General features: G+C 38.7%; 1 protein-coding gene across 5 annotated transcripts in view; it reads right to left on the bottom strand.

Moving 5' to 3' along the window:
* Positions 1 to 22,022, bottom strand: part of LOC149134423 (neprilysin-2-like) — a 332,072-nt gene that overhangs the window by 171,782 nt on the left and 138,268 nt on the right. For all 5 annotated transcript variants that reach the window (XM_089356560.1, XM_089356561.1, XM_089356563.1 and 2 more), the window contains one exon: positions 4,757 to 4,871. In XM_089356560.1, the coding sequence (XP_089212686.1) occupies positions 4,757 to 4,871 (115 nt within the window). The remainder of the gene's footprint in view (positions 1 to 4,756; positions 4,872 to 22,022) is intronic.

Genomic DNA, 22,022 nt, shown 5'->3' on the forward strand with positions numbered 1-22,022 from the left:
ACGGACGTTTGGCCTTCCCACGTGATGCGTGAAGTCTCTCCTAATTTCTTTATATACTTGGAGGGATAACCGTATCAACATTAAATGATCCGGAACCCTAAATATACTGATGTCATATATTGCACCCTCTCTCTTAATTTACTTGTTGTTGCCAATGTGAGTCAACAAATTTTTGTTGGCCCTTCTCACGAGCACATAATTCGCTGTTTCCGTATTGACTGTTAGTGTTCTTTTGGGTTCTATCTGTGGTTGTAAGTGCATTGGTGGATTTGGTTGGGGTTGTGGTGTTTGTGGGGATGGTAGTGGTAGTGTTACTTTTTGTGTGCTGTGGTTATCTGTGATTTTAGGTGTTGATGTAGGTTCTTTTAGGTTTTGTTTCCTTCGCTGTTTTTCGTTTTTTACTCTGTGTGGTCTTTCTTCGTCTTCACCTCGGAATGAGTAGTGGTAAGTATCTGTATGGAATGTCTCTGGAAATATGAGTGTGTCTGTGATAGTATAAGTGTGCTTATGTGAGTGTATGCTTGGGAGAGAGGATGAGGGAGGACTGGATTCACAGATACCCTGGGTGGATTTCCTCATTGTATGGGGTACATGTGCCTCTGTTGTTGTTGGGGGTTAGGCTGCAGTTTTATTAAAATGCCCTCTGTTGGTGGCGATGCGCTGTAGGCTGCAGGTTTTATCGCATACCTACTGAATGCGGTTCTACGGCTTGTGGTTCTACAGGTGTCACATCTGGGATTCCTGCTTCCCCCGACATGCAGTTCCACCCTGTCGGGAAACTAGATCTGGTCAGGAATCTTCCCAATATTGTCTACTTTCACATGGATTAATATCTCCCAATTGATCTCGGACCAGTTCTACCTGCTGCTCCTTTTTTCGTCCAGGAGTGACTCTGGGTCCTGCTCCACACAGGCAACGATCCACCAGACTTTTACACCTGGTGGCACACTCTTTACCGTACTTCTCATTGTTCTCTCCGAGAGGCAGGTGGGATAGAGGACCTACTCAGTCCACCGGGGGTGACAATGCGTGTCTTCATGCTAGGCCGTCACTTTTAAACCGAACTTTAATGCTGGCAAGCTGTCTCCCCCTCTGTATTTTAGCCATATCTGTTAAAAGTTTGTTTAGAGAGCCTTCTCGACGTGGTTAATGGAAGCTATTTCATATCTCATACTTTTCAGTGGTACGCATTTTAAGAACACTGTGTTTCTTTCTTTTACCTCTATTATTTCTGGAGGTAGAGGACTTTTCAAAATGTCGATGGCGGTTTGACCAAAGAGGAAAGTATCTGTCTTCACTCCTTTCAGTCTTCTCCAACACACTACCTTCATTTCCACAGCCACGAGACAGAGAAAAATTGTCTTTCCTTTCCGGCCAAAAGAAGGCGACGGGGTGATCTCCACGATTGATTCGACTGTTAACCGGATCCGTCCTACATGTGTCGGCAGCTGTTAGAAAAAGGTCTACAATAATACGCACTGTTCCGTCTGACAGCACTTTGATGTTTGTAGAGCTTGTCTCGAACCGGCCCAATTCTCCACTCAGCGGCTGTTAACAGCAGATGGACCGTCCGACTGGGGAAAACCTTCCATTCCACAAAAAGTGGAAGGGCAAGCGCTCCAGCTTGATCAGACACGAAGTAGAGCAAGGGATGATAGTCAGGCGATAGTAGAGTATGGAAACTATGTATGCATTCGCCACCTCCACTCGAACTGTCAGGGACAACTTCCTTTCTGACCATTTGGGCGTGAGTGAGACTTGCCAACCTTCTCTTCATCTTCCCCCGGTACTTGTTCTCCTAGTCAGAACCAAATCAATCCTTAAGAAATTTAACCGGTCCTTCTGTCCAGCGAACCTACAAAGTTGTTGGATGGCATGGATCTGCCCTTCCAGGTGCTGAGCCGAAGGTCCGCTGATTTGTCCTGATTACACTTTGCCTGTCACCGCTTCGTACCCCCGTGAGGTAAGTTTGTTCATCTCGATTTCTGTGTGATACTAGAGCAGTGATGTATTTAACATAAGCTGCCATGAATCTTCTGTATCCTAGTTCATGCGGAATACCCCTCAGAATAATCAAGTTCCTTAATTATGGCTCTAAATGGGTGAGAGCGGGCACCCTTGGTGGAAAAGGGAGAGATGCAAAGGGATTCCGCTAGGTGGCCTTTTACTTTGGCTCCGAACAAATGGCGTTGTATATTCCAGTGATCCAGCCTCTAAAATACGGGAACGAAATCGGCCACCACAATCACAGCATCCTAGTATTCGTGGTCAACCATGTTAAAATACATTTCCTGGTTCAAAACTGATCAGGGACCATCCAGGCCAACTTCCGTCCATACTCTCTCAATTTGCCGTGGATAGATCTGTTCGAAAAAGTGCATGGCTGCTCGTCACCGATCAGTTTATCGATGACGAGCGCCAATATCTTGGCTAGCATCTTGGCCATAACCTTATAATCTGCGACCATCAAGATATAAGTGGCTAGAAGTTTTTATTTAGTCCCACTTGTTCGGGTCTTCCGCAGCAGTACCACTGCACCAAGTCTCACAACACTTGGTACTCCCCTTTCCGCTGTTAAATGCATTGCACATCCGCCAAGAGATCACCGAAGAATCTAGCATATGAAGATAAAACTAAAAGGGGAGGCCATCCAGCCCCAGAGATATCTCCCTTGTGTAACTAGTCATCGCGTACCGTATGTCTTCTGTTGTTATCGGCTATTTGCTGAACACTGTCTCATTGAATGATAGGCGCGGCATACTGCCGAAATAGTAGGTGAAATCCACTACCGTTCTGCGCGTGCAGTTCGCTAAATTGCCGCTGAGGTTTCGTACCCATATCCTGTCGGGTTCGTGTAGCATGTGCCCGTCCCGGAGAGTCAAATATCGAATTGTGGCTTTGTTCTAATGCACGTCTGTAACTGAAAGGTTTTTTCCCCTCGTAACTTGGAGTACGTGTTCTTGCTATAGCAACGCAAAATTCGTGCTTGGTATTGAAAAATTAATCAAGATCCAGTCTCGTCGTCAGCGTGTCAACCGCTATGCCAGTCCTAAATGCTTCATCTACCTTCCTAACTAGTTCTCCATGTTACTTCTATCTGCCAGCATACAAATCACTCTGTGTAGACACGATTTGCAAGACCCGATGCTGTTAGCCCATGTCCTCATTGATGCATTTGAGAAATATAGTTGGTACGTGTCAGCTAATTGTAAGCAACTGAGCAAATGTGTGAAGATTTTTCCCCTCTTTTCCTATCGGTTACTCTCGCCCTATTGAGGTGTGCATTCAAGATGGCGTTCCAATCGCCAACTAGAAGTAAAGAGTGAGACGTCCCAAGGAAAGCCTCGAAATGTCTGAAGAAATGTGGCTGCCACGCCCCAATTAGAGCGTACAGAGAAACTAATAAAGTAGATCAATGTTCATGAGCTGTTGTATTTCCTCTGGGATTTCGTTTAAAAACATACCAGTGATTTTACATTAGAGGTTCCTACGTCTTGAGGGAAGCTATCCCTAATGATTTTATATATTTCAATACGCATTTGCAGCAACACCAATATTTCTGGCACTTGAAAGATGCTGGTGCCAAAGATCACTCCCTCTCTCTCTTTCTCTATACGTCCTTTCTCTGGGATATGAGGTCCATCAATAGTATGTATGCCCTTCAACATTTTAGGTTCGATAAAATGAATACAAGATGAAGACTGGCATCGATGTAGTCGACTTAATCCCTCCCCTGAAATTGCTGGACATATGCCAAAATATGTAAAAAATATTAGCAGATTTGAATGAAGTTAGGGATTTTATGAATTGTGTCGAGGAGCAACTCCACATTAGTAGTAGATTAATTTTAGCGACGGTCCCCTTCCCTTCCAGGAGGATTATTATACCAATAGTAAACACGCTCGTGTTCAATCTGACCTCTTCGTTATTATTATTCACTTGGACAGAAACTTAAGAAATTTGTCGACTGTTTCATTAACAGAATGATGTAGCAGTCATTTAGATTTGTGGGTTCAACATCTAATCATTTGGTGAATAATAATATGAATTTTAAATTTTTGCGAGTTTATTTACTAAATCTTTTCTCATATATAAGCAACGTTAGATGCTTAACCGTCGCACATTGTCAGGGGGATTTTCTATATAAGTCTAATAAATACACCTCATAAATTAAGAAAATTCTCACATGAAATCTTTTACGTGCAATAGAGTTAAAAGTGAGTGATACTGAAACAATTGCAAGTGAAAATGATGTGCTAAATTCGTTCTTCTTATTTGGATTGCATTTTACTTTCCCTAAAACCTAGAACCGTTGAGATACCTATAACTGTTATAACAGTGATATTTCGATTTTCCTCAAGATCCAGTTTCGAAAATGTAGATAGCAGGAGTTTGGGTTGAGTTCTGCATTGTTTGGACATACACCGATTATCTTCTCTATCGACTCCTACAATACATCTTGTTCTACGCTTAATATATATCTTTCATATTCCTTCACACACACACACACACACACACACACACACACACACACACACACACACACACACACGTATTCACTCATATACTGGCGTGTGCAAACGTCTATGCTACTTATTTCCACTCTTAGTGCTATGATAGAAAGCAGCTTGCTCAATTTGTCATGCAGTCAAATAGTACCCGGACCCGGATGGTTGTGAGGCAAACTTTTTATCCACCCCACTCTTTCCATTGGTATCTGATAAAGTGAACATAAATGAAAACCAAATGAACTTACATATTTCTGTGTCATTCTCTGGTTCCAAATTGAATCCGCGAAGTATATTCCAACATTTGGTATCACTCCATAGAATTCTTGTAATAGTTGAAGAAAAGCGATGTTCATAAAATCCCTTAATAAAATCGAAAATGAAAATTAAGATCACGGAAACAAATTTATATACGTCTTTGTAGCTACTAAAGTTTAATTATGTTAAGGATAACGGAGGCCATATGTTTTAAAGTGCTAACCATTTAGATAAATTTTCTCAATAGATATTGCATGTATGCATCCTATTTTATGACGGAGTAAATCTATTTTGCCTGAAGATTGAAAACTTCAGAAGTGCCATTGACATACGTGAAAAGAAGCCGATTTGACTTTTCACATTATATAAACGTGAAAAAATGAAACCAAAACAATACAATATGAATTCCCATAATGCACGCTGTGGTAGTTTTCATGAAATGGAAAGTGATATAGTACGAGAAACCTCATTAGAGTTGATATACGTTCCCCCCGTTACTGTGTAATATCCTTTCAACTAGAAGCACAAGGCGTCAAATGTGGGGGAAGGGATTAAGTCGATTACATCGACTCCAGTGCATAACTGGTACTTATTTTATCGATCCCTAAAGGGTGAAAAGCAAAGTTGACCTCGGCAGAACTTGAACTCAGAACCTGAAGACGGACGAAATACTGGAAAGCATTTTGCCAGGTGTGCTAATGATTCTGCCAGATCGCCGTCTTCTGTTACTGTGTAGCATCGATAAAACTATTATGCTTCGTCGGACCAATTATTCTACATGCTATCTCTTGTTAATGTATTAACCATATCCCTTTTTAACACAGTGAATTGAAATTTTGGTACAAGGCCAGTAATTTCGAAAGTGGAGTATTAATGTTATCTACTGCGTTTCACTAAATCAATTTTGATTTTAAGAAATGCAAAAAAGAATATGGTAATGATAATGGGGGAAGAGACGTGAGCAGGAAGAACGGTGTGTAATATTATGACAAGGAAACAGACAAAGGAACAGTAAGACAGATTGAGTGTATGCAAGGAAAGTTGAAAAGATTAGAGGAACGAATAAAAAGCACCAGACTTAATCTCAGCGTTGTGGGAGATGATGGGAATGATATGGCTATATAAAAAATGGAAAAGAGGAAGCGTATCGAAATACGCACGGACGTGCATATGTATATACATATATGCCTGTACTTACACCTTGGCACAATTATAGTATGTGAAGAAGCTTTTTAAACCAGACAATATTCTGAAACGACGCCCACACTGATTGCACATCCGATTTGGACCACCAAGAGCTACAGATAAATTCTGATCTTTGTGGATCTTAAAATGTCTTTTGAGGTTTCCGTTAGATTTGCAAACCTTCTGGTGTACACTGCATTCAAAGGCGTGCACAGACATATAGGTATAATAGTTAATGGGAGATCGTTTCTACCATGCAGTCACAAATGAGATTTGAGCCCGTCATAAGACAGTCATGGTCTGTCACAGACGTCACACAAAAGGCCATTGTCATTCACCTTCTCGATCGTTTCATTCTTCCGAAGATCTCTTTTTAGTCTTATATTCGTTATTCTGACCTCTTCAAATGCTTTTACTCCACTCTACACTTTTGTTTGCAATCCAAATCGATCCAAAGCAAGGCTTTCTGTCTTCTAGATCCATTTCAAGTGACTTCATTGTAGTCCTTATGAGGTGTTTAAACCTTTTTTAGGTTTACGCCGATTGCGTTTCCCCTCTACAAGCTCAGCATAAAACAGCTGTTTCGGTGTGCGTCCATCTGCCATTCGAACAATATGGCCACACCATCATATTTAGTTCCGCAAAATCATAGCTTTAATTTAGGTGATGCCTGCAGATGCAAGGACATCTGTGTTTGAAGTAAAAGAACTCCATTTAATTTTTTTAATGTGATGAAGGCATTTTTGGTGGAATTGTTTTAACAATTAAAAATGCCTTTCATAACATGTCCAGGTTTCACAGGAATACAACAGGGATGGCAAGACAAATGATCTATAAACAACCAGCTTTGTATACTTATTTATATGTCGCTGGCACCAGATGTTTTTACTGCCCTTTGAAAATTCGCAGTTGTATTTCTGTATCAAAATTTCCATCATTTTGAACAGAGCTTCCAATGTAAATGGATGACTCGACAACCTCAAGTAACTTAATAAAAAATTTAGGGAAGGTTACAAACACCACCACACGCAGGTTGATGCATTAGAACTGTATTTTTTTCAAGGTGATGGTCAAGCCAAAATCATCACAAGCCCATTCAAATGCAGATACAAGAAACCGCAGTTACAAGACTGACAAGGTCGCAATCGTCAGCGTGCAAGAGTTCCCTAATAAGTGAAGTAAAAGTCTTCGTTTTGAATTTCAGTCTGCTCAGATTAAAAAATTCGCTGTTGTTCGATATTTTATGTAAATACCCTCCTCAGAGTTTTGAAAACATGTGACAACACAACAGCAAAGCTTCTTGCAAAGAGTTGGGGGGTGCATGAAGGTCACCTTGCCTTACTTCATTTTCCACGGCAAAAGATTCAGAGAGCCTATCACCAAAGTTAATTCTAGCTTTCATATCTTGATTCAAAACTCTGATCATACTTACAAATGTTTCTGGTCAACTTATTTTCCTTAGAATTACCCACAGAGCATTTCGATTAACAGTATCGAATGCATTGCTCAAATCAACAAAGCAATCGTATGGAGCGAAACGCCGTTCAATGCACTTTCATATAATTGTCTGACAGTAAAGATACAATCAGCCGTGCTCTTGGAGGAACGAAAACTATACTGAGACTCAGACACTACATTTGGAACTATGAAGATATTTACACGTTCTAACAATATGCGGGCATGTATCTTTCCAACCACAGATAAAAGCAAAATTCCACGAAAATTACCACACAGATCCTTTGGCCCCAATTTATACAAGGAGACTAAAATAGCATCATCCAGTTTTGAGTCACTTTCTCAGTTCTCCAACAGTGACAAATTAATATATTTAAGAGTTCAATCATTTTATCACCCCCATATTTCAAGACTTTTACATAGATTCCGTCAGAGACTGGACTGGAGACATTGTTATTCAGCTTATTCACAGCAAAATAGATGCCATTGAGATTTGGTCCAGATTCCATCTCTTCTATCGTCCTCATGTCAGCGGATGATGTTCTATTCAAAAGTGCAGAAAAATGTTCTACTCAGCGCTTATGGATAGAAGCAGTATCAGGCAGAAGCAAACGTCTATTTGCTGTTCTCACTGCATCTATTGAAGAAGATTTTGCGTCATATACCTACTTAACATAAGAGTACAAACCCTTGGCATCATTTCTACCAGTTGCTTCTTGTGTCCCCTTTGCTCTATCATTCCACCATTCCTGTTTAATTTTCCTGAGAGAAGTCTGCACTTTACTTTTCAGCTTTCTGTAAGCTTCGTTTGAATTGGGGTTCAAGGACTGAGAAAGAAGTGTATTGCCTAAGTTTTGTTTTTCTAAAAGTAGATCATGAATTTCTGCTGATCTATCTGAGGACCAGTCACTGGACGTATTTGATTTAAATCCCACTGACAAACTTGTAGCCTGAAATACTTTTGTTTTGAAATGTTCCCATAGATTGTTTGCGTCAAAATTGATACTTTCTATAGCATCGTGGAATCTTTGCAAGTTGCTTGATTATTTAAAGTTTGCAACATTAAAATTTTTGGGTACCTTAGTACCAGAATGTCGATAATTATGCTTTATCGAAAAATTTATATTTTTCCAGGCACTAGATGATGGTGGGTCCAGCTCTCTATTCCTTTCATGGCGCGAACGCTAGAAATATCTTTCATATCACATTTTCTGACCAAAATGTAATCTATGAGATGCCAGGGCTTATAATTTGGGTGTATGCAGGTGATTTTATATTTATTTTTCTGTTTAAACAGAGTGTTGGTGACAACCCGATTACTCTCAGTATACAACGTCAAAAGAGCTACTCCATTTATATTACATCTTCCAATCACATATCGATCAAAAACAGGCCATGAAACATAGTTCTTTCCAAATCTTGCATTGATATTTCCCAATATGACCAGCTTGTGAAAAATCAGTACTTTCCCCAATAATTGTGCTAGATCTTCATAAAACTGTCCTACAGTTTTATCAAAATGGAACATAGTTGGTGGATGAATACTGACAGCAGTAAGAAACCTACCTTTCGTCAGTTAAATACGGCATGACATGATCCGTTCAGATATACCACTTGGAAGCTCAGCAATGGAGGATACTAATGTATTCTTGAGAGCAAACCCAACACCAGATTCTCTACGCTGACCCTTAGACAGTATATCCTTATCCAAATGACAGTATATCCATAAGTAGGTTCATTTACTTGACTCTCACCAGAGAGACGAGTTTCAGAGAGCGCAACTATATCAAGAGAATATTTCTTAAGCTCACATGCAATAAGTCTAATACACCTGTCTGACTTCTTGTTGAAATTCTCATCAACATGTGTGCGCATATTCCAACAGAAAACATTCAAAGGATGTTTATTTTTACTTTTTCTTGAAGATTGTTTGACCACAGTAGCAGGATGACGACGGGTCCAGCCTATGATACACTGGAATAACTGCCGAGCCAGGCCTATTCCCTGACGTTCCCAAGCCTTTGTTGCCATTTAATGAATCTGTTTGAGACATTTTGAGTAAGTTACAAGTGCATATTTAGGTTTCTGCCAACCAACCAATTCAAGGATTTGGCCAAGTTTTGATGTACAGGAAGTTCCTGTGCTGATAAATAATTTTCAGGGGGTGTAGCTTGCACAGCACTACACGAACCTATTGGCCCAAGAACACTTTCGTCAGTATGATATGAAAATTGACAAAACGAGGAACTTCCAAGGCCTCAGATTTTATTTTGGAGGTTTCTTTATCCTAGGTAGATTACCAACCAAGGTTAAAGAGCTTCTACCTGCCTATGAAGTAAGCTATCCCATTCCAGACACCAAACCGGCACTCACACCCTCTATAAAGTGATCAAACATCACTACGGTGACCGACGCAGAGTAGCTCATTCATACATAGGAAAAAAAGTACGATATGTGATTTGTAAATGTAAATAAGAATTAAATATAGACAATGTATATAAATATAAAGAAATGTAAAAGATATGCAATAAATATAAATATGTATACAAAATTAAAAATATGTCGGTATAATGGCTGATCTGCATGGGATCTGATAAGACACGACACTGACTAACAAATGAAATTGTCTAGCGTCGGAGGTAATGTCATTACCGCAAAATTAGCTTCCCATTTAGAAAACAAAATGAATGGGTCACCTGTGAATTGTGGGGAAGCAAAAGATAAACGCTGTCTGTAATGGTAGGACACCGGGTACGTCTGAAGAAATGGAAAGAACCGGTAAAAATGCCATTTGATAACAGAAACTAAATTTCAAAGTATGAGAAAACTGGCGAGTACTCGACTTGAAATGTCTTACTTGCAGGTTATTTCGAGCAAAGCAAAATGACGCTGTTACGACGAAAGGTAGTGGAGTGGAGTCGGTGAAATTGGAACGTCAGAACTTCTCCCAGTTCATACGGTTGAAAGTATAAAATCGGCTATTAACGTTCCGTTTTTGTATATTTCTATGAAAAATTTTGGTGAGTGATACGCAACCATCACTCAAACGACTGAGTCTCTATATTCATCAAAGACTTTTAAGAAGACCTTTGTCTAAACATATACAAGATTTTTACTAAGAGATTGTAGTATAAAGTTAGATGGCTGCGGGTTAAGATCTTTTATTTCTTCGTTCGGGTCACGAATTGTAGCTGGTGGATGATATTCTCGCGAAGGGATTGCGTAGTTCGTTGGCGTCACAAATTTTAGCTGGAAGGCATTCCTCTGGGACTTAAAATACAAATTCTTGCTTCCAATGAATGGCATATAAAATGATGGAAATAATACCAAAACTGAGCTTTCGATTAAAAGCGACAAAATATTCTTCAGCTAAATAAAATTATACAGCGAACAGGATTAATACATCACGAAGAAAATGTGAACTGTAGAAAATCATTCATAGTTGTCTTTTCAACTCAGTCAAACTTGTTTACACATGGTTCAACATAAACAAAGATAATGTGACGTGGCTTTCTGAAAACAATTCTCCCACCTGATAGAATGAAACATCATGCTATTTATTTGACAAAACTGGCTCAAACGAACATTTTAAATTTGCGGTGTCTATTGTGAAACGCGATTGAATACGCATTTCGTATCCCGTGCAAAACTCGACCAGTCCAAATGTCTGACTCAGCTTCACAAGATTAGTTGCATGACCAGTCATAAGAGACTTATGCCTCGGGTCGATTTCTGATAATTTAAGCATGCAATTATAAAATTAGTCTAGCTAGAAAGAGTTTACAGAGTATATTGAAGACATTAAAAGAAAACAAAATAAAGGGAAATAATATATCTACGCAGATATTATCATTATTATTATTATTATTATTATTATTATTATTATTATTATTATTATTATTCAATCCTGGATTAGGTGTAACCGGAAGAGTGACGCATGGCACCTCGAGTGCCGTCAAGCGCTCACAGCCTTCCACCAGGTGGGCAATGCGTTCTATAGAGGGCTGGTGGAGGGAAAGTGCGACGACATTCTCGGGGAAACTTTGGGCGTCGATGAAGTTCAACTAACCGTTCTGTTTCGGAGTACTTTTGGCTCTCGGCCTATGGATAACTTTAAGAAATCCCTTGCTTGACAGTGCTACCGAGGGGCGTTGACTATTCGGGATAAAATTTAAAGGCACGGATGTGCCCTTAGCCGAGCCTGCTTGAGGTGCGCCAAGGACGATCAAACAGTTTTGCATGCCCTTGTCCAGTGCCCGAGTATTGCTGACCTGTGGATTTATGTCGAACACCTCCTGTCTCGTGTAGGACACATCTGGCTATCAACTGAATTCATTGTGAAGATTTCCCCGCTACTCTCTTTTGGCCGGAAAGAGCAGGCAAATTTTAATTGCATAGTGGCTGTAGCGAAAGAGGTAATGTGGAGGACCCGTTTGAGAGGGCTAAAAACAAACACTTTCCTGTTTGGCCAAGTCCTCATCATCTGTTTCAAGTTTCACTTGAAGAGGAAATTGAGGATGGATAGGGAAGTGTTGCTTTGTAGCAAGTTTTTGAAAGGTGGGTGAATGTTGGAAGAATATCCAATGTGAAAGGACTAATTCTGAGTGTGCACCTGTAACCATAAGGAGAAGGCTCTTGTTCTGTTGTTCAGGAACACCTGGCTTTTGTGCGTTTTATCACGAGGACATTAACGCGACCCCTTTATTGAGAGTTTTAATTTGTTTAATTTTCAAATGTTATTTATATTGTGTATACGCGAAAACCCAAAGTATTGTCCTGTTTATGTCTTTTATGTTGCTGTGTCTTTTAATGTTTCGTATGTGAGCACTTGTGGTTAATAAGAGAATTGATTATTTTTGTTGTTGTCGGTGAGTTAAGACGTGTTTTTAGCGCTCCGTGATTTAGGATTTTCATGTGTTTTTGTTTTTCTGTTTTTGTTTTCCGAACCCCTTTTGGTGCGCAGAAGGGGTTCTTTGGCTCAAAATTTCCCCCTTTTAGGATCGAATTTTGCACTTGTTGTCCATTACAAATATTTCTTGTATTTTCGTCTAACCAAAAACAAAATAGCTTCCTCTGTCGAGAGGCGTGGCAGTGGCTGTTCTGACACCCATTACAGCCAAGATTTCCATCCTCTGAGCAGCACAAATACGAACATCAAGAAAAGCACCAGCACTAACATGCAAAATGAAAAAGTAACCGAAGAAAACAATGCGAACTTCACCATCGACATAAACACAATAAGCACAAATGAAAACGAAGAGTCAAACAAGAATAAAAATGAGAAACCATGCGGTAAGGTCTTCGGCTCGGCGGAGAAACAAACGGGACAGTTACTTCATCTGACTATTGACGATTTAAAAAAATGTAAAGTGTTTCTTTAGGAAGGAAGAACGTAATATTTTCCTAAACACACCACAAATACTGATAAAAGAAACACATGAAAAACTGGTAGTCTACAGATCATTAAGCATTAAAAACAAGAGTAGAGCGAGCATCATAACCACAAATAGAAATTGCGTTAAAACCTATATGGACAAGAAAAAGCTAAGTGAGGCGAAGAAAACGATTCGGCATGGTGGATGTACGCTTTGCAACAGAAGAAGAAGCAAAACAGCATTCCACAATGCCACTAAAAACTGAGGAATTCCTGCTTGTGCCAACATACCTAGGGCGGCGCGTCATAATATTTTAAATTGGGGGGGGGGGGATGTCTCCACCCTTGAAATAAATATATGCTGGCTGGTACGGCGATCCTCTAGGATATAGAGGAGAGCGTCACAATACTGGACGTGCATAAATTGCACCAACAATATTAGGCGAGTTAGGGATTGGAGCTTCTCGTTCAAATTGAACAAGAAATATTAAATTCTATCCCTTACGCCAGAAACTTACCAGATGGCATGAGGCATCACATGGATGGCAGGCCTCTGATGTGCTTCTTTTGAGGAAATGATCAACACTTCAAGACCAATTCCCCCGAATACAAAGAGATGCGACGGAAGCTGCAAGAGACAGCAGAAGTGGATGAACTTCAGTGGAGCAGCAGCAAAAACAGCAGCAACATAAACCAATCCCATCACAAACAGCGACAGAGACGCCGTCTCCAGAGCACCACCAACACCAACAACACCGGACGGAGTGCCGCCACCAGCTGGAGTAACACCACCAGCCGTAGTACTACCACCAACACCAGCCAGAATACCACTAAAATCGACCGCAGTTGGTTGTGGTGTTATTGCGAAAAGCCGATACAGGATGCAATGCAGAGCTGCACGAGTGGTAGATTACCTGGTTGGGATGCTCTGCCCTATGAGCTTTATAATTCAATACCAGACTTGTTGGCACGCCTCTTAGCAAACGTCTACTGCAACTGGCAACATATTGGGAGAGCTCCAACTTTTGTCTGTCAAGGGGTAGAGGCTGAGAAAGAACCCATTCAAGGGGGACGTTATAGATTTTGCCAAAGGTCTTAGTCAATAGGTTGGCGCTTCTCGTGGACAAGCTGGTTGGCGAGGCACAAGCATGCGCCATCCCAAACAGGAGCATTCATGATAACCACCATCTTCTGCGCTACATTATAGAGAGAGTAGGAGAGGAAGATGGCATGGGTGGGGCTCTGATCAATTTAGATCAATCTAAAACCTTTGAAAGGGTCGACCATCAATACCTGGCAGCTGTCCTCAAGGCAACCGGTTTTGGTCCAATTTTCTGCGGTTAGATCACTGATTTGTAAAGCGGAATTTTCTGGTTTATTCGGGTGAATGGTCACCTGTTGAAGCCATTCAGCATCTTGCGTTGGGTCCGCCAAGAGTGGCCTCTCTCTTCCCTTCTCTATGTACTGGCTCTTAAGGTATTACTGCGGAAGTTGGATGCTTTGATGGATCTCCCGTGTCACCTAGGATGTGGGAGATGTGTGTCTGCTTACGCTGATGATGATATCGACATAGTGTCGAACCATAGGGATATAGACCTGATTGGCGAAACACTACAAGAATATAAAGCGGGGACAAGAGCAAATATTAACGCAGAAAATCAGTGGGCTTGCTACTCGGAACCTAGAGAGGCAAGTCCAGAAATCCCTTGTCTTGCAGTGCTACCAAGAGGCGCTACATGTTCGGGATACACTTTACAGGTCTTGCCAAACCTAATTAATTCTACTCTAACTTTCCTTTTAAGCAACACACTATAAGGTTCCCCCCTGGTTTGGTCCTTTCTCAGGAGTGCCACCGCTACTCGACATGGAAAAGTGGGAACCCCCCATTCTGCTGCCAGTTACAGATGACGTTTGTTAAGAGGCCAGCAAACAAGTATGGCATCAAAGTATAAATCTCGAATGGCAGACTGTCCAAACCTGGCGATCTACCGCTCCTGCAGTTCTTCATTGCTTCCTGTATCTCCGCGGCTGTGAGTCGCTCGTTGTTATTCGTGGCAGGGCATACAAGTGGACAGCCAATTCTGCCCTGTTACCCCTTCTACTATTCGTCCTAACCAGTCAGGCAAAGTGCCGCTGAAAAGCTGTACACATCAGTTTCGGCTCGAAGTACCGCTAAGCATTTCGCCCGGCGTGCTAACTATTCTGCCAGCTCGCCGCCTTCTCAATAATAATAATAATAATAATAATAATAATAATAATAATAATAATAATAATAATAACGATGATAATAATAAGAAAAATAATGACAGGATATAGGATGCACCACCCAAAATCTGACATAAAAAGGCTATATATACAACGCACAGAAGGTGGCAGGGGTCTTATAGAGTTAGAAAACTATTATACAATAACCACCATAGGACTTCAAAAATACCTACTCCAGAAGCAAGGGAAACGAATACAAATAGCCACAAAACACGAGCAAAACAAAAAACTGTTTTCAGTATTTAAGGAAGCTGACAAATACAAACAAGAAATCAATCAACCTAACAAATACGAAGAAGAAGAAGAAGAAGAAGAAGAAGAAGAAGAAGAAGAAGAAGAAGAAGAAGAAGAAGAAGAAGAAACAAAAGCTATAAAACAAATGAAATCCAAACTAAAACTAGAACAGCAACGGACCATGATAAAACGATGGCAAGAAAAGCCCCTACATGGTAAATACTGGGCTAAAGTAAATGCGAAAGAAATAGACAGAGAAAAATCCCAGCAATGGCTGAGAAGCTCAGGACTCAAAGCAGAGACTGAAGGATTTTTAATTGCTGCACAAGACCAGAGCCTCCCCACCAGAAATTACCAAAAACACACAATGAAAAGAAATATAACAAGTAATTGTAGAATATGTGGAGATGGACAAGAAACAATAAATCATATTATCTCTGGCTGCCCAGTCCTGGCTAAGAAGGAATATAGTCACAGACACGACAGAGCTGGGACCTATATACACTGGAAGCTATGCCAACACTATGGAATAACAACAGGAAAAAGATGGTATAAACACACGCCAGAAAAGGTCACAGAAAACGAGAAAGCAACCATACTCAGGGATATGCCAATACACACAGATAGAGAAATTAAGTCAAATAGACCAGATATAGTTGTCAAAGATCATGAAGAAAAAAAATGCTTTCTAATTGATGTATCAATACCAGCAGATGACAACGTTTCTCTAAAAGAAATGGAAAAACATTCAAAATACAAAGACCTGGAAATAGAGATAACTCGAATGTGGAGTCTAAAAACAGAAACAATTCCTATCATAGTAGGTGCATTAGGTATAATAAAAAAATATTCAGACAAATACATAACAAAAACACCAGGACTTACAAATATATATAACATACAGAAAATTGCACTACTGGGTACTGCACACATTCTACGCAAAACACTTTCAATACAGTAAACATAAGAGCACCACAGCAAACCACAGCACATACCCAAGGCGCACAGAGCTGCGCTCGGTAGTGAAGTGAAAGCACATTATAAAAATAAAACTACTGAACAATAATAATAATAATAATAATAATAATAATAATAATAATAATAATAATAATAATAATAATAATAATGATAATAATAATAAAATAGACATTACTGCAGCACCAACAGCAGAAGAAGTGCAAGAATTCTGGAAACAAATATGGTCGGTGAAGCAACAACCCCAGAAAAGGACCATTAAAACAACGAACTTAGTACCTAAGAAACTCTGGACCCCTATAACAACTGAAGAGGTCACCCAGGCACTGCAAAGACTACGCAACTGGAAGGCTGCTGGGCACAACAAGATCCCCAATTTCTGGTTTAAATACCTGACAGGAATGCACAAAAAGCTGGATGAAAACTTTAACAACATACTAGCAGAGCCAGAGATAATGCCTGAATGGCTCACGAAAGGGAAAAACCATCTTAATTCCCAAATCCACAGAAACGGAAAAACCACAAAAAAAACAGACCTATAACCTGTCTCCCTACATATCTACAAAGCCTTTACTGCAATAATATCGCAGAGATTGAGTAAGCACCTGGAAAATAGCAACCTGTTTCCAGAAGAACAGAAGGGATGCTGCAAGGGCTCATACGGCTGTAAAGACCAATTAATGATCAATAATGCCATAACTGAAGACAGCTGCAGAAAGAAGAAAGGCCTCAGTATGGCCTGGATCGACTACCGAAAAGCTTTCGACAGTGTTCTCCACACGTGGATTCTCGAAACACTAGCCATAAACAAGGTGGCACCAATTATAAAATACATAGGGCACTCAATGAATAAATGGCAGTCAATGCTACAGCACCAAACAAAAGAGGGACTTGTGAAAACGAAAGCCATCCCCATTAGAAGAGGAATATTCCAGGGAGACACGCTCTCTCTACTCCTGTTCTGCCTGGCACTCACACCTTTAACTGAATTGCTAAATAGAACTGGATGCGGATACAAATGCTACGGCAAAACAGTCAGCCACCTTTTATATATGGATGACCTAAAATTATACGCTAGAAATGATAAAGAGCTGGAAAAACTACTACAGACAGTAAATGGATTTACCAAGGTATCAGATATGAAATTCGGATTAGAAAAATGTGCCAAAGCAACCCTGAAAAGAGGAAAACATGTTAAGAGTATCAACATCACACTAGATAAAGCCAATGAAATAAGAGAACTAGAAGAAAGCCAGCCATACAAATATTTAGGAGTCAATGAACTAGATAGGATACAACACGCACAAATGAAAGAAAAAATAAAGAAAGAGTACTATAGACGAGTTAGATCAATAATAAAAACAGAGCTCAATGCTAAAAACAAGATAATAGGTATTAACACTTTAGCCGTCCCAGTTATAAGTTACAACTACAATATTCTTAACTGGACACTAAACGAACTATCTAAAATAGACAGGAAAACAAGAAAAATAATGACAGGATCTAGGATGCACCACCCAAAATCTGACATAGAAAGGCTATATATACAACGCACAGAAGGTGGTAGGGGACTTATACAGCTGGAAAACTATTATAAAATAACCACCATAGGACTGCAAAAATACCTACTCCAGAAGCAAGGAAAACTAATACAAATAGCAACAAAACACGAGCAAAACAAAAAACTGTTTTCAGTATTTAAGGAAGCTGACAAATACAAACAAGAAATCATACTACCTAACAAATACGAAGAAGAAGAAGAAAGAACAAAAGTTGTAAAACGAATGAAATCCAAACTAAAACTAGAACAGCAACGGACCATGATAAACCGATGGCAAGAAAAGCCCCTACATAGTAAATACTGGGCTAAAGTAAATGCAAAGGAAATAGACAGGGAAAAATCTCAGCAATGGTTGAGAATCTCAGGACTGAAAGCAGAGACTGAAGAATTTTTAATTGCTGCACAAGACCAAAGCCTCCCCACCAGACATTACCAAATCCATATAATGAAAAGAAACATAACAAGTGACTGTATAATATGTGGAGATGGACAAGAAACAATAAATCATATTATGTCTGGCTGCCCAGTCCTGGCTAAGAAGGATTATATTCATAGACATGACGGAACCGGGGCCTATATACACTGGAAGCTATGCCAACACTATGGAATAACAACAGAAAAAAGATGGTATAAACACACGCCAGAAAAGGTCACAGAAAACGAGAAAGCAACCATACTCTGGGATATGCCAATACACACAGATAGAGAATTTAAGGCCAATAGACCAGATATAGTTGTCAAAGATCATGAAGGAAAATAAATGCTTTCTAATTGATGTATCAATACCAGCAGATGACAACGTTTCTCTAAAAGAAATGGAAAAACTTTCAAAATACAAACACCTGGAAATAGAGGTAACTCGAATGTGGAATCTAAAAACAGAAACAATTCCTATCATAGTAGGTGCCTTAGGTATAATAAAAAAATATTCAAACAAACACATAACAAAAACACCAGGACTTACAAATATATATAACATACAGAAAGTTGCACTATTGGGCACTGCACACAACCTACGCAAACCACTTTCAATACAGTAACCATAAGAGCATCACAGCAAACCACAGCACATACCCAAGGTACACAGAGCTGCGCTCGGTAGTGAAGTGAAAGCACGTTATAAAAAATAAAACAACTGAACAATAGTAGTAATAATAATAATAATAATAATAATAATAATAATAATAATAATAATAATAATAATAATAATAAAGTCTGTGTAGACATACAATTCTTTGTCGTTATTTCAATGACTTGTATACATACACACACTAAAACATTTATATATGTGTGTGTGTGTGTGTGTGCAGGTGTGTGTGTGTTTGTGTGTACGTATGTATGTATGTATTTGTGTAATATTGTCCGTTTTTTTCGTCCTTATTTTTGTATACAATCGCTGCTTTCTTCCAAAGAATTTAATGCTCTTAGCTTAGTTTTTACTTGGGGCTGGCCAGATTAGAGCAATCTCGAGGGTAACCAGCCGAAATTGCGAAGATAATATGGTACTCGACTGACGAAAGGAAACTTCGAATGACCCGTCCTTGTTTTCTTTGTATCGTCTATCTGGATGTTTTGTTGTCCCATTTTTGTATCACCTAACTGTCCGGATGTTTTGCGTTCTTACTCATTTTGTATTATATATATATGCGTATATATATATATGCGTATATATATATATATATATATATATATATATATATATATATATATAGCGGCGTACCTAGACTTTGGTCTCTTATATGTAAGTATATTTTTCTAAACTTGTACGACTCTATTTCTGTCTATCACCCCTTTCACGCTTATTCGTTCGTTCAACTCTTCGTTCTTTCATTACTCGTCTCACATTTACTTGCCTTCTCTACTTGCTCACTTTCCCCCTACTTTTCACTTCACTGTGTCCCTGTGAATTTTTGTCGCCCCTCCATGATTCTTTTACCCCTCTGCCTCTACCTCTCTCTCTTCTCTTCTCACGTGACCGGCCATGGGCCAAGTCTGATCTTTCTTTCTTGGCCCTTCGTTGTCCGTGCGACATTGATATTCCTCCCTGTGCCTGTGAAATGTTGTATTCCTGCCGTTAGGCTTTATTTCTGCACACGCCAGCTTATTTTCATTCGTCCTCAATCGAAGGACACCTGTTGTTATGTCCCATTCTTATTATTTTTATTGTATTTGTGTAACACTGTCCGTTTTTTCCCGTCCTTGTTTTCTTTGTATCGTCAATCTGGATGTTTTGTTGTCCCATTTTTTTATCACCTAACTGTCCGGATATTTTGCGTTCTTGTCCCACTTTCTATATATATATATATATATATATATATATATATATATATATATATGTGTGTGTGTGTATATATATATATATAATTTAGAGAAAAGAACCAAGATCATGATCTCATCCCTGGAAATCCACAGTAACATAGAAAAAATTAATAAGTAAATACACGATAAATAAGTATAATAAAATACCAAGTAAAAATCATGAAATAGTAAAAATAAAACGACTACACGTGTTTCATAACCAAGTTTTCGAATACAAAATAAAATATAACCAAATTGATTAAATCGATCGAAAATCAATTCTATTCAAAACTATAGCTAATCTTCAGGTCAAAATACAATAATAATAATAATAATGATAATAAAATGAATGTATATATCAATCAACAGTAAATAACAAATGAAAATATATAAAAATACTTCTTATATTAAGATAGAAAAATGTTAAACAATATTATTAAAAAGATAGCATCGTTCAGATAAGTATTGCTTTCAATAATATTGTTAAATGTTTTTATATTACAGATTGAGAAAATATGTATTTTTTATATTAATTCAATTGATATTTAATGTTAATAGATATATTATTTAACACTAAGATAATAGTAAAAAGTTTAACATGTCACTTTAAACCAAAACTTCGATTACTTTAGTGTTGCATTTATTTCCAAAAATATTGGTTAATATTTCTTTTTGATTTAAAGGATAAATAAATAGTTTTTTTAAAATATAATTTCTTTGATTGTTAGTTTATATTATAATTACGGTTAAGTTAATAGTACAACATTGAAAATCTGTTTTGGATTTGGTTTGCAAGATTTGTTATGTGATTTCGTGTGTTGAAGCATATTCTGTTGTGTCTGGGGTGAGTAATTTTCTTATTGTGCCTTAAAATTTAACACACTCACCGTTAAAATTTCCACTTATTTTTAAATTTTATTTCCCTAAAATTTTCGTTGCGTCTTGCAACCTAATTAATAGTCTTGACTGTGCATTATTTACGCTGCGTTCTGTTTTTGCTTTCGTTTGTTTTTGCGCATGTGTGTGTCTCAGTGTGTGTGTATGTATGCATGCATGTATGTGTGCATGTGTGTGTATGTATGTCTGTGTGTGTGTGTGCATATGTATATATGTATGTATGTGTGTGTATGTATATATGTATGTATGTGTGTGCATGTGTGTATATGTATGTATGTACCTCTGTCCCCTTGTGTGTGCATGTCTGAGTGTGTGTGTGCGTGCGTTTGTGTGTGTGTGTTTTTCTGCTATGTACCATGCTTGTATGTATGGGTGCACATCTTCATATGTGTGGACAAGTGTTTGTGTATATGTGGTCATGTGTTTCAGTCTCTATTTGCGTATGTGGCTGTGTTCATATACCCTATGTACCTACCCGTCTGTATGTAGACCTGTTGGTTTACGTATACATATATGTGCATGTACACACACACCCACACATACAGACATACATACATCTGTCTGCATAAAAGCCCATTAACTGTTCTACTTTACCTGTGTAAAATGTTGGTATGGGGGTATGATATCTATGTAGCAGACTTAGTTAGGATAATGAACAACATCTCCCCACTATGCGAGCCCTATGAAACGATAAAACATATACAGAACTTCATGCACCGCATGCATTTCTCTAGATATGATCAGAAAGATAGGGTTCGTGTATACAGAGGAGCTAGAAAGAGGTTTTATATATTACATACTGTGAAACAATTTAATTTTAAATTTTGATTTTTATCCCTAATGTTATATATATATATATATATATATATATATATATATATATATATATAAGTGTAATTTTCTATCAATTAATCGAAGACAACTTATAAATTATGCAATTACCAAAAATGATCTCACTATAGTCAAATTTCCGTTGCAACATCGAAGCTGATAATGGAAAATAAGCGGAGCT

The sequence above is a fragment of the Octopus bimaculoides genome, chromosome 8, assembly GCF_046866305.1.
Source record: "Octopus bimaculoides isolate indiv1 chromosome 8, ASM4686630v1, whole genome shotgun sequence".
In the NCBI taxonomy this organism is placed as follows: domain Eukaryota; kingdom Metazoa; phylum Mollusca; class Cephalopoda; order Octopoda; family Octopodidae; genus Octopus; species Octopus bimaculoides.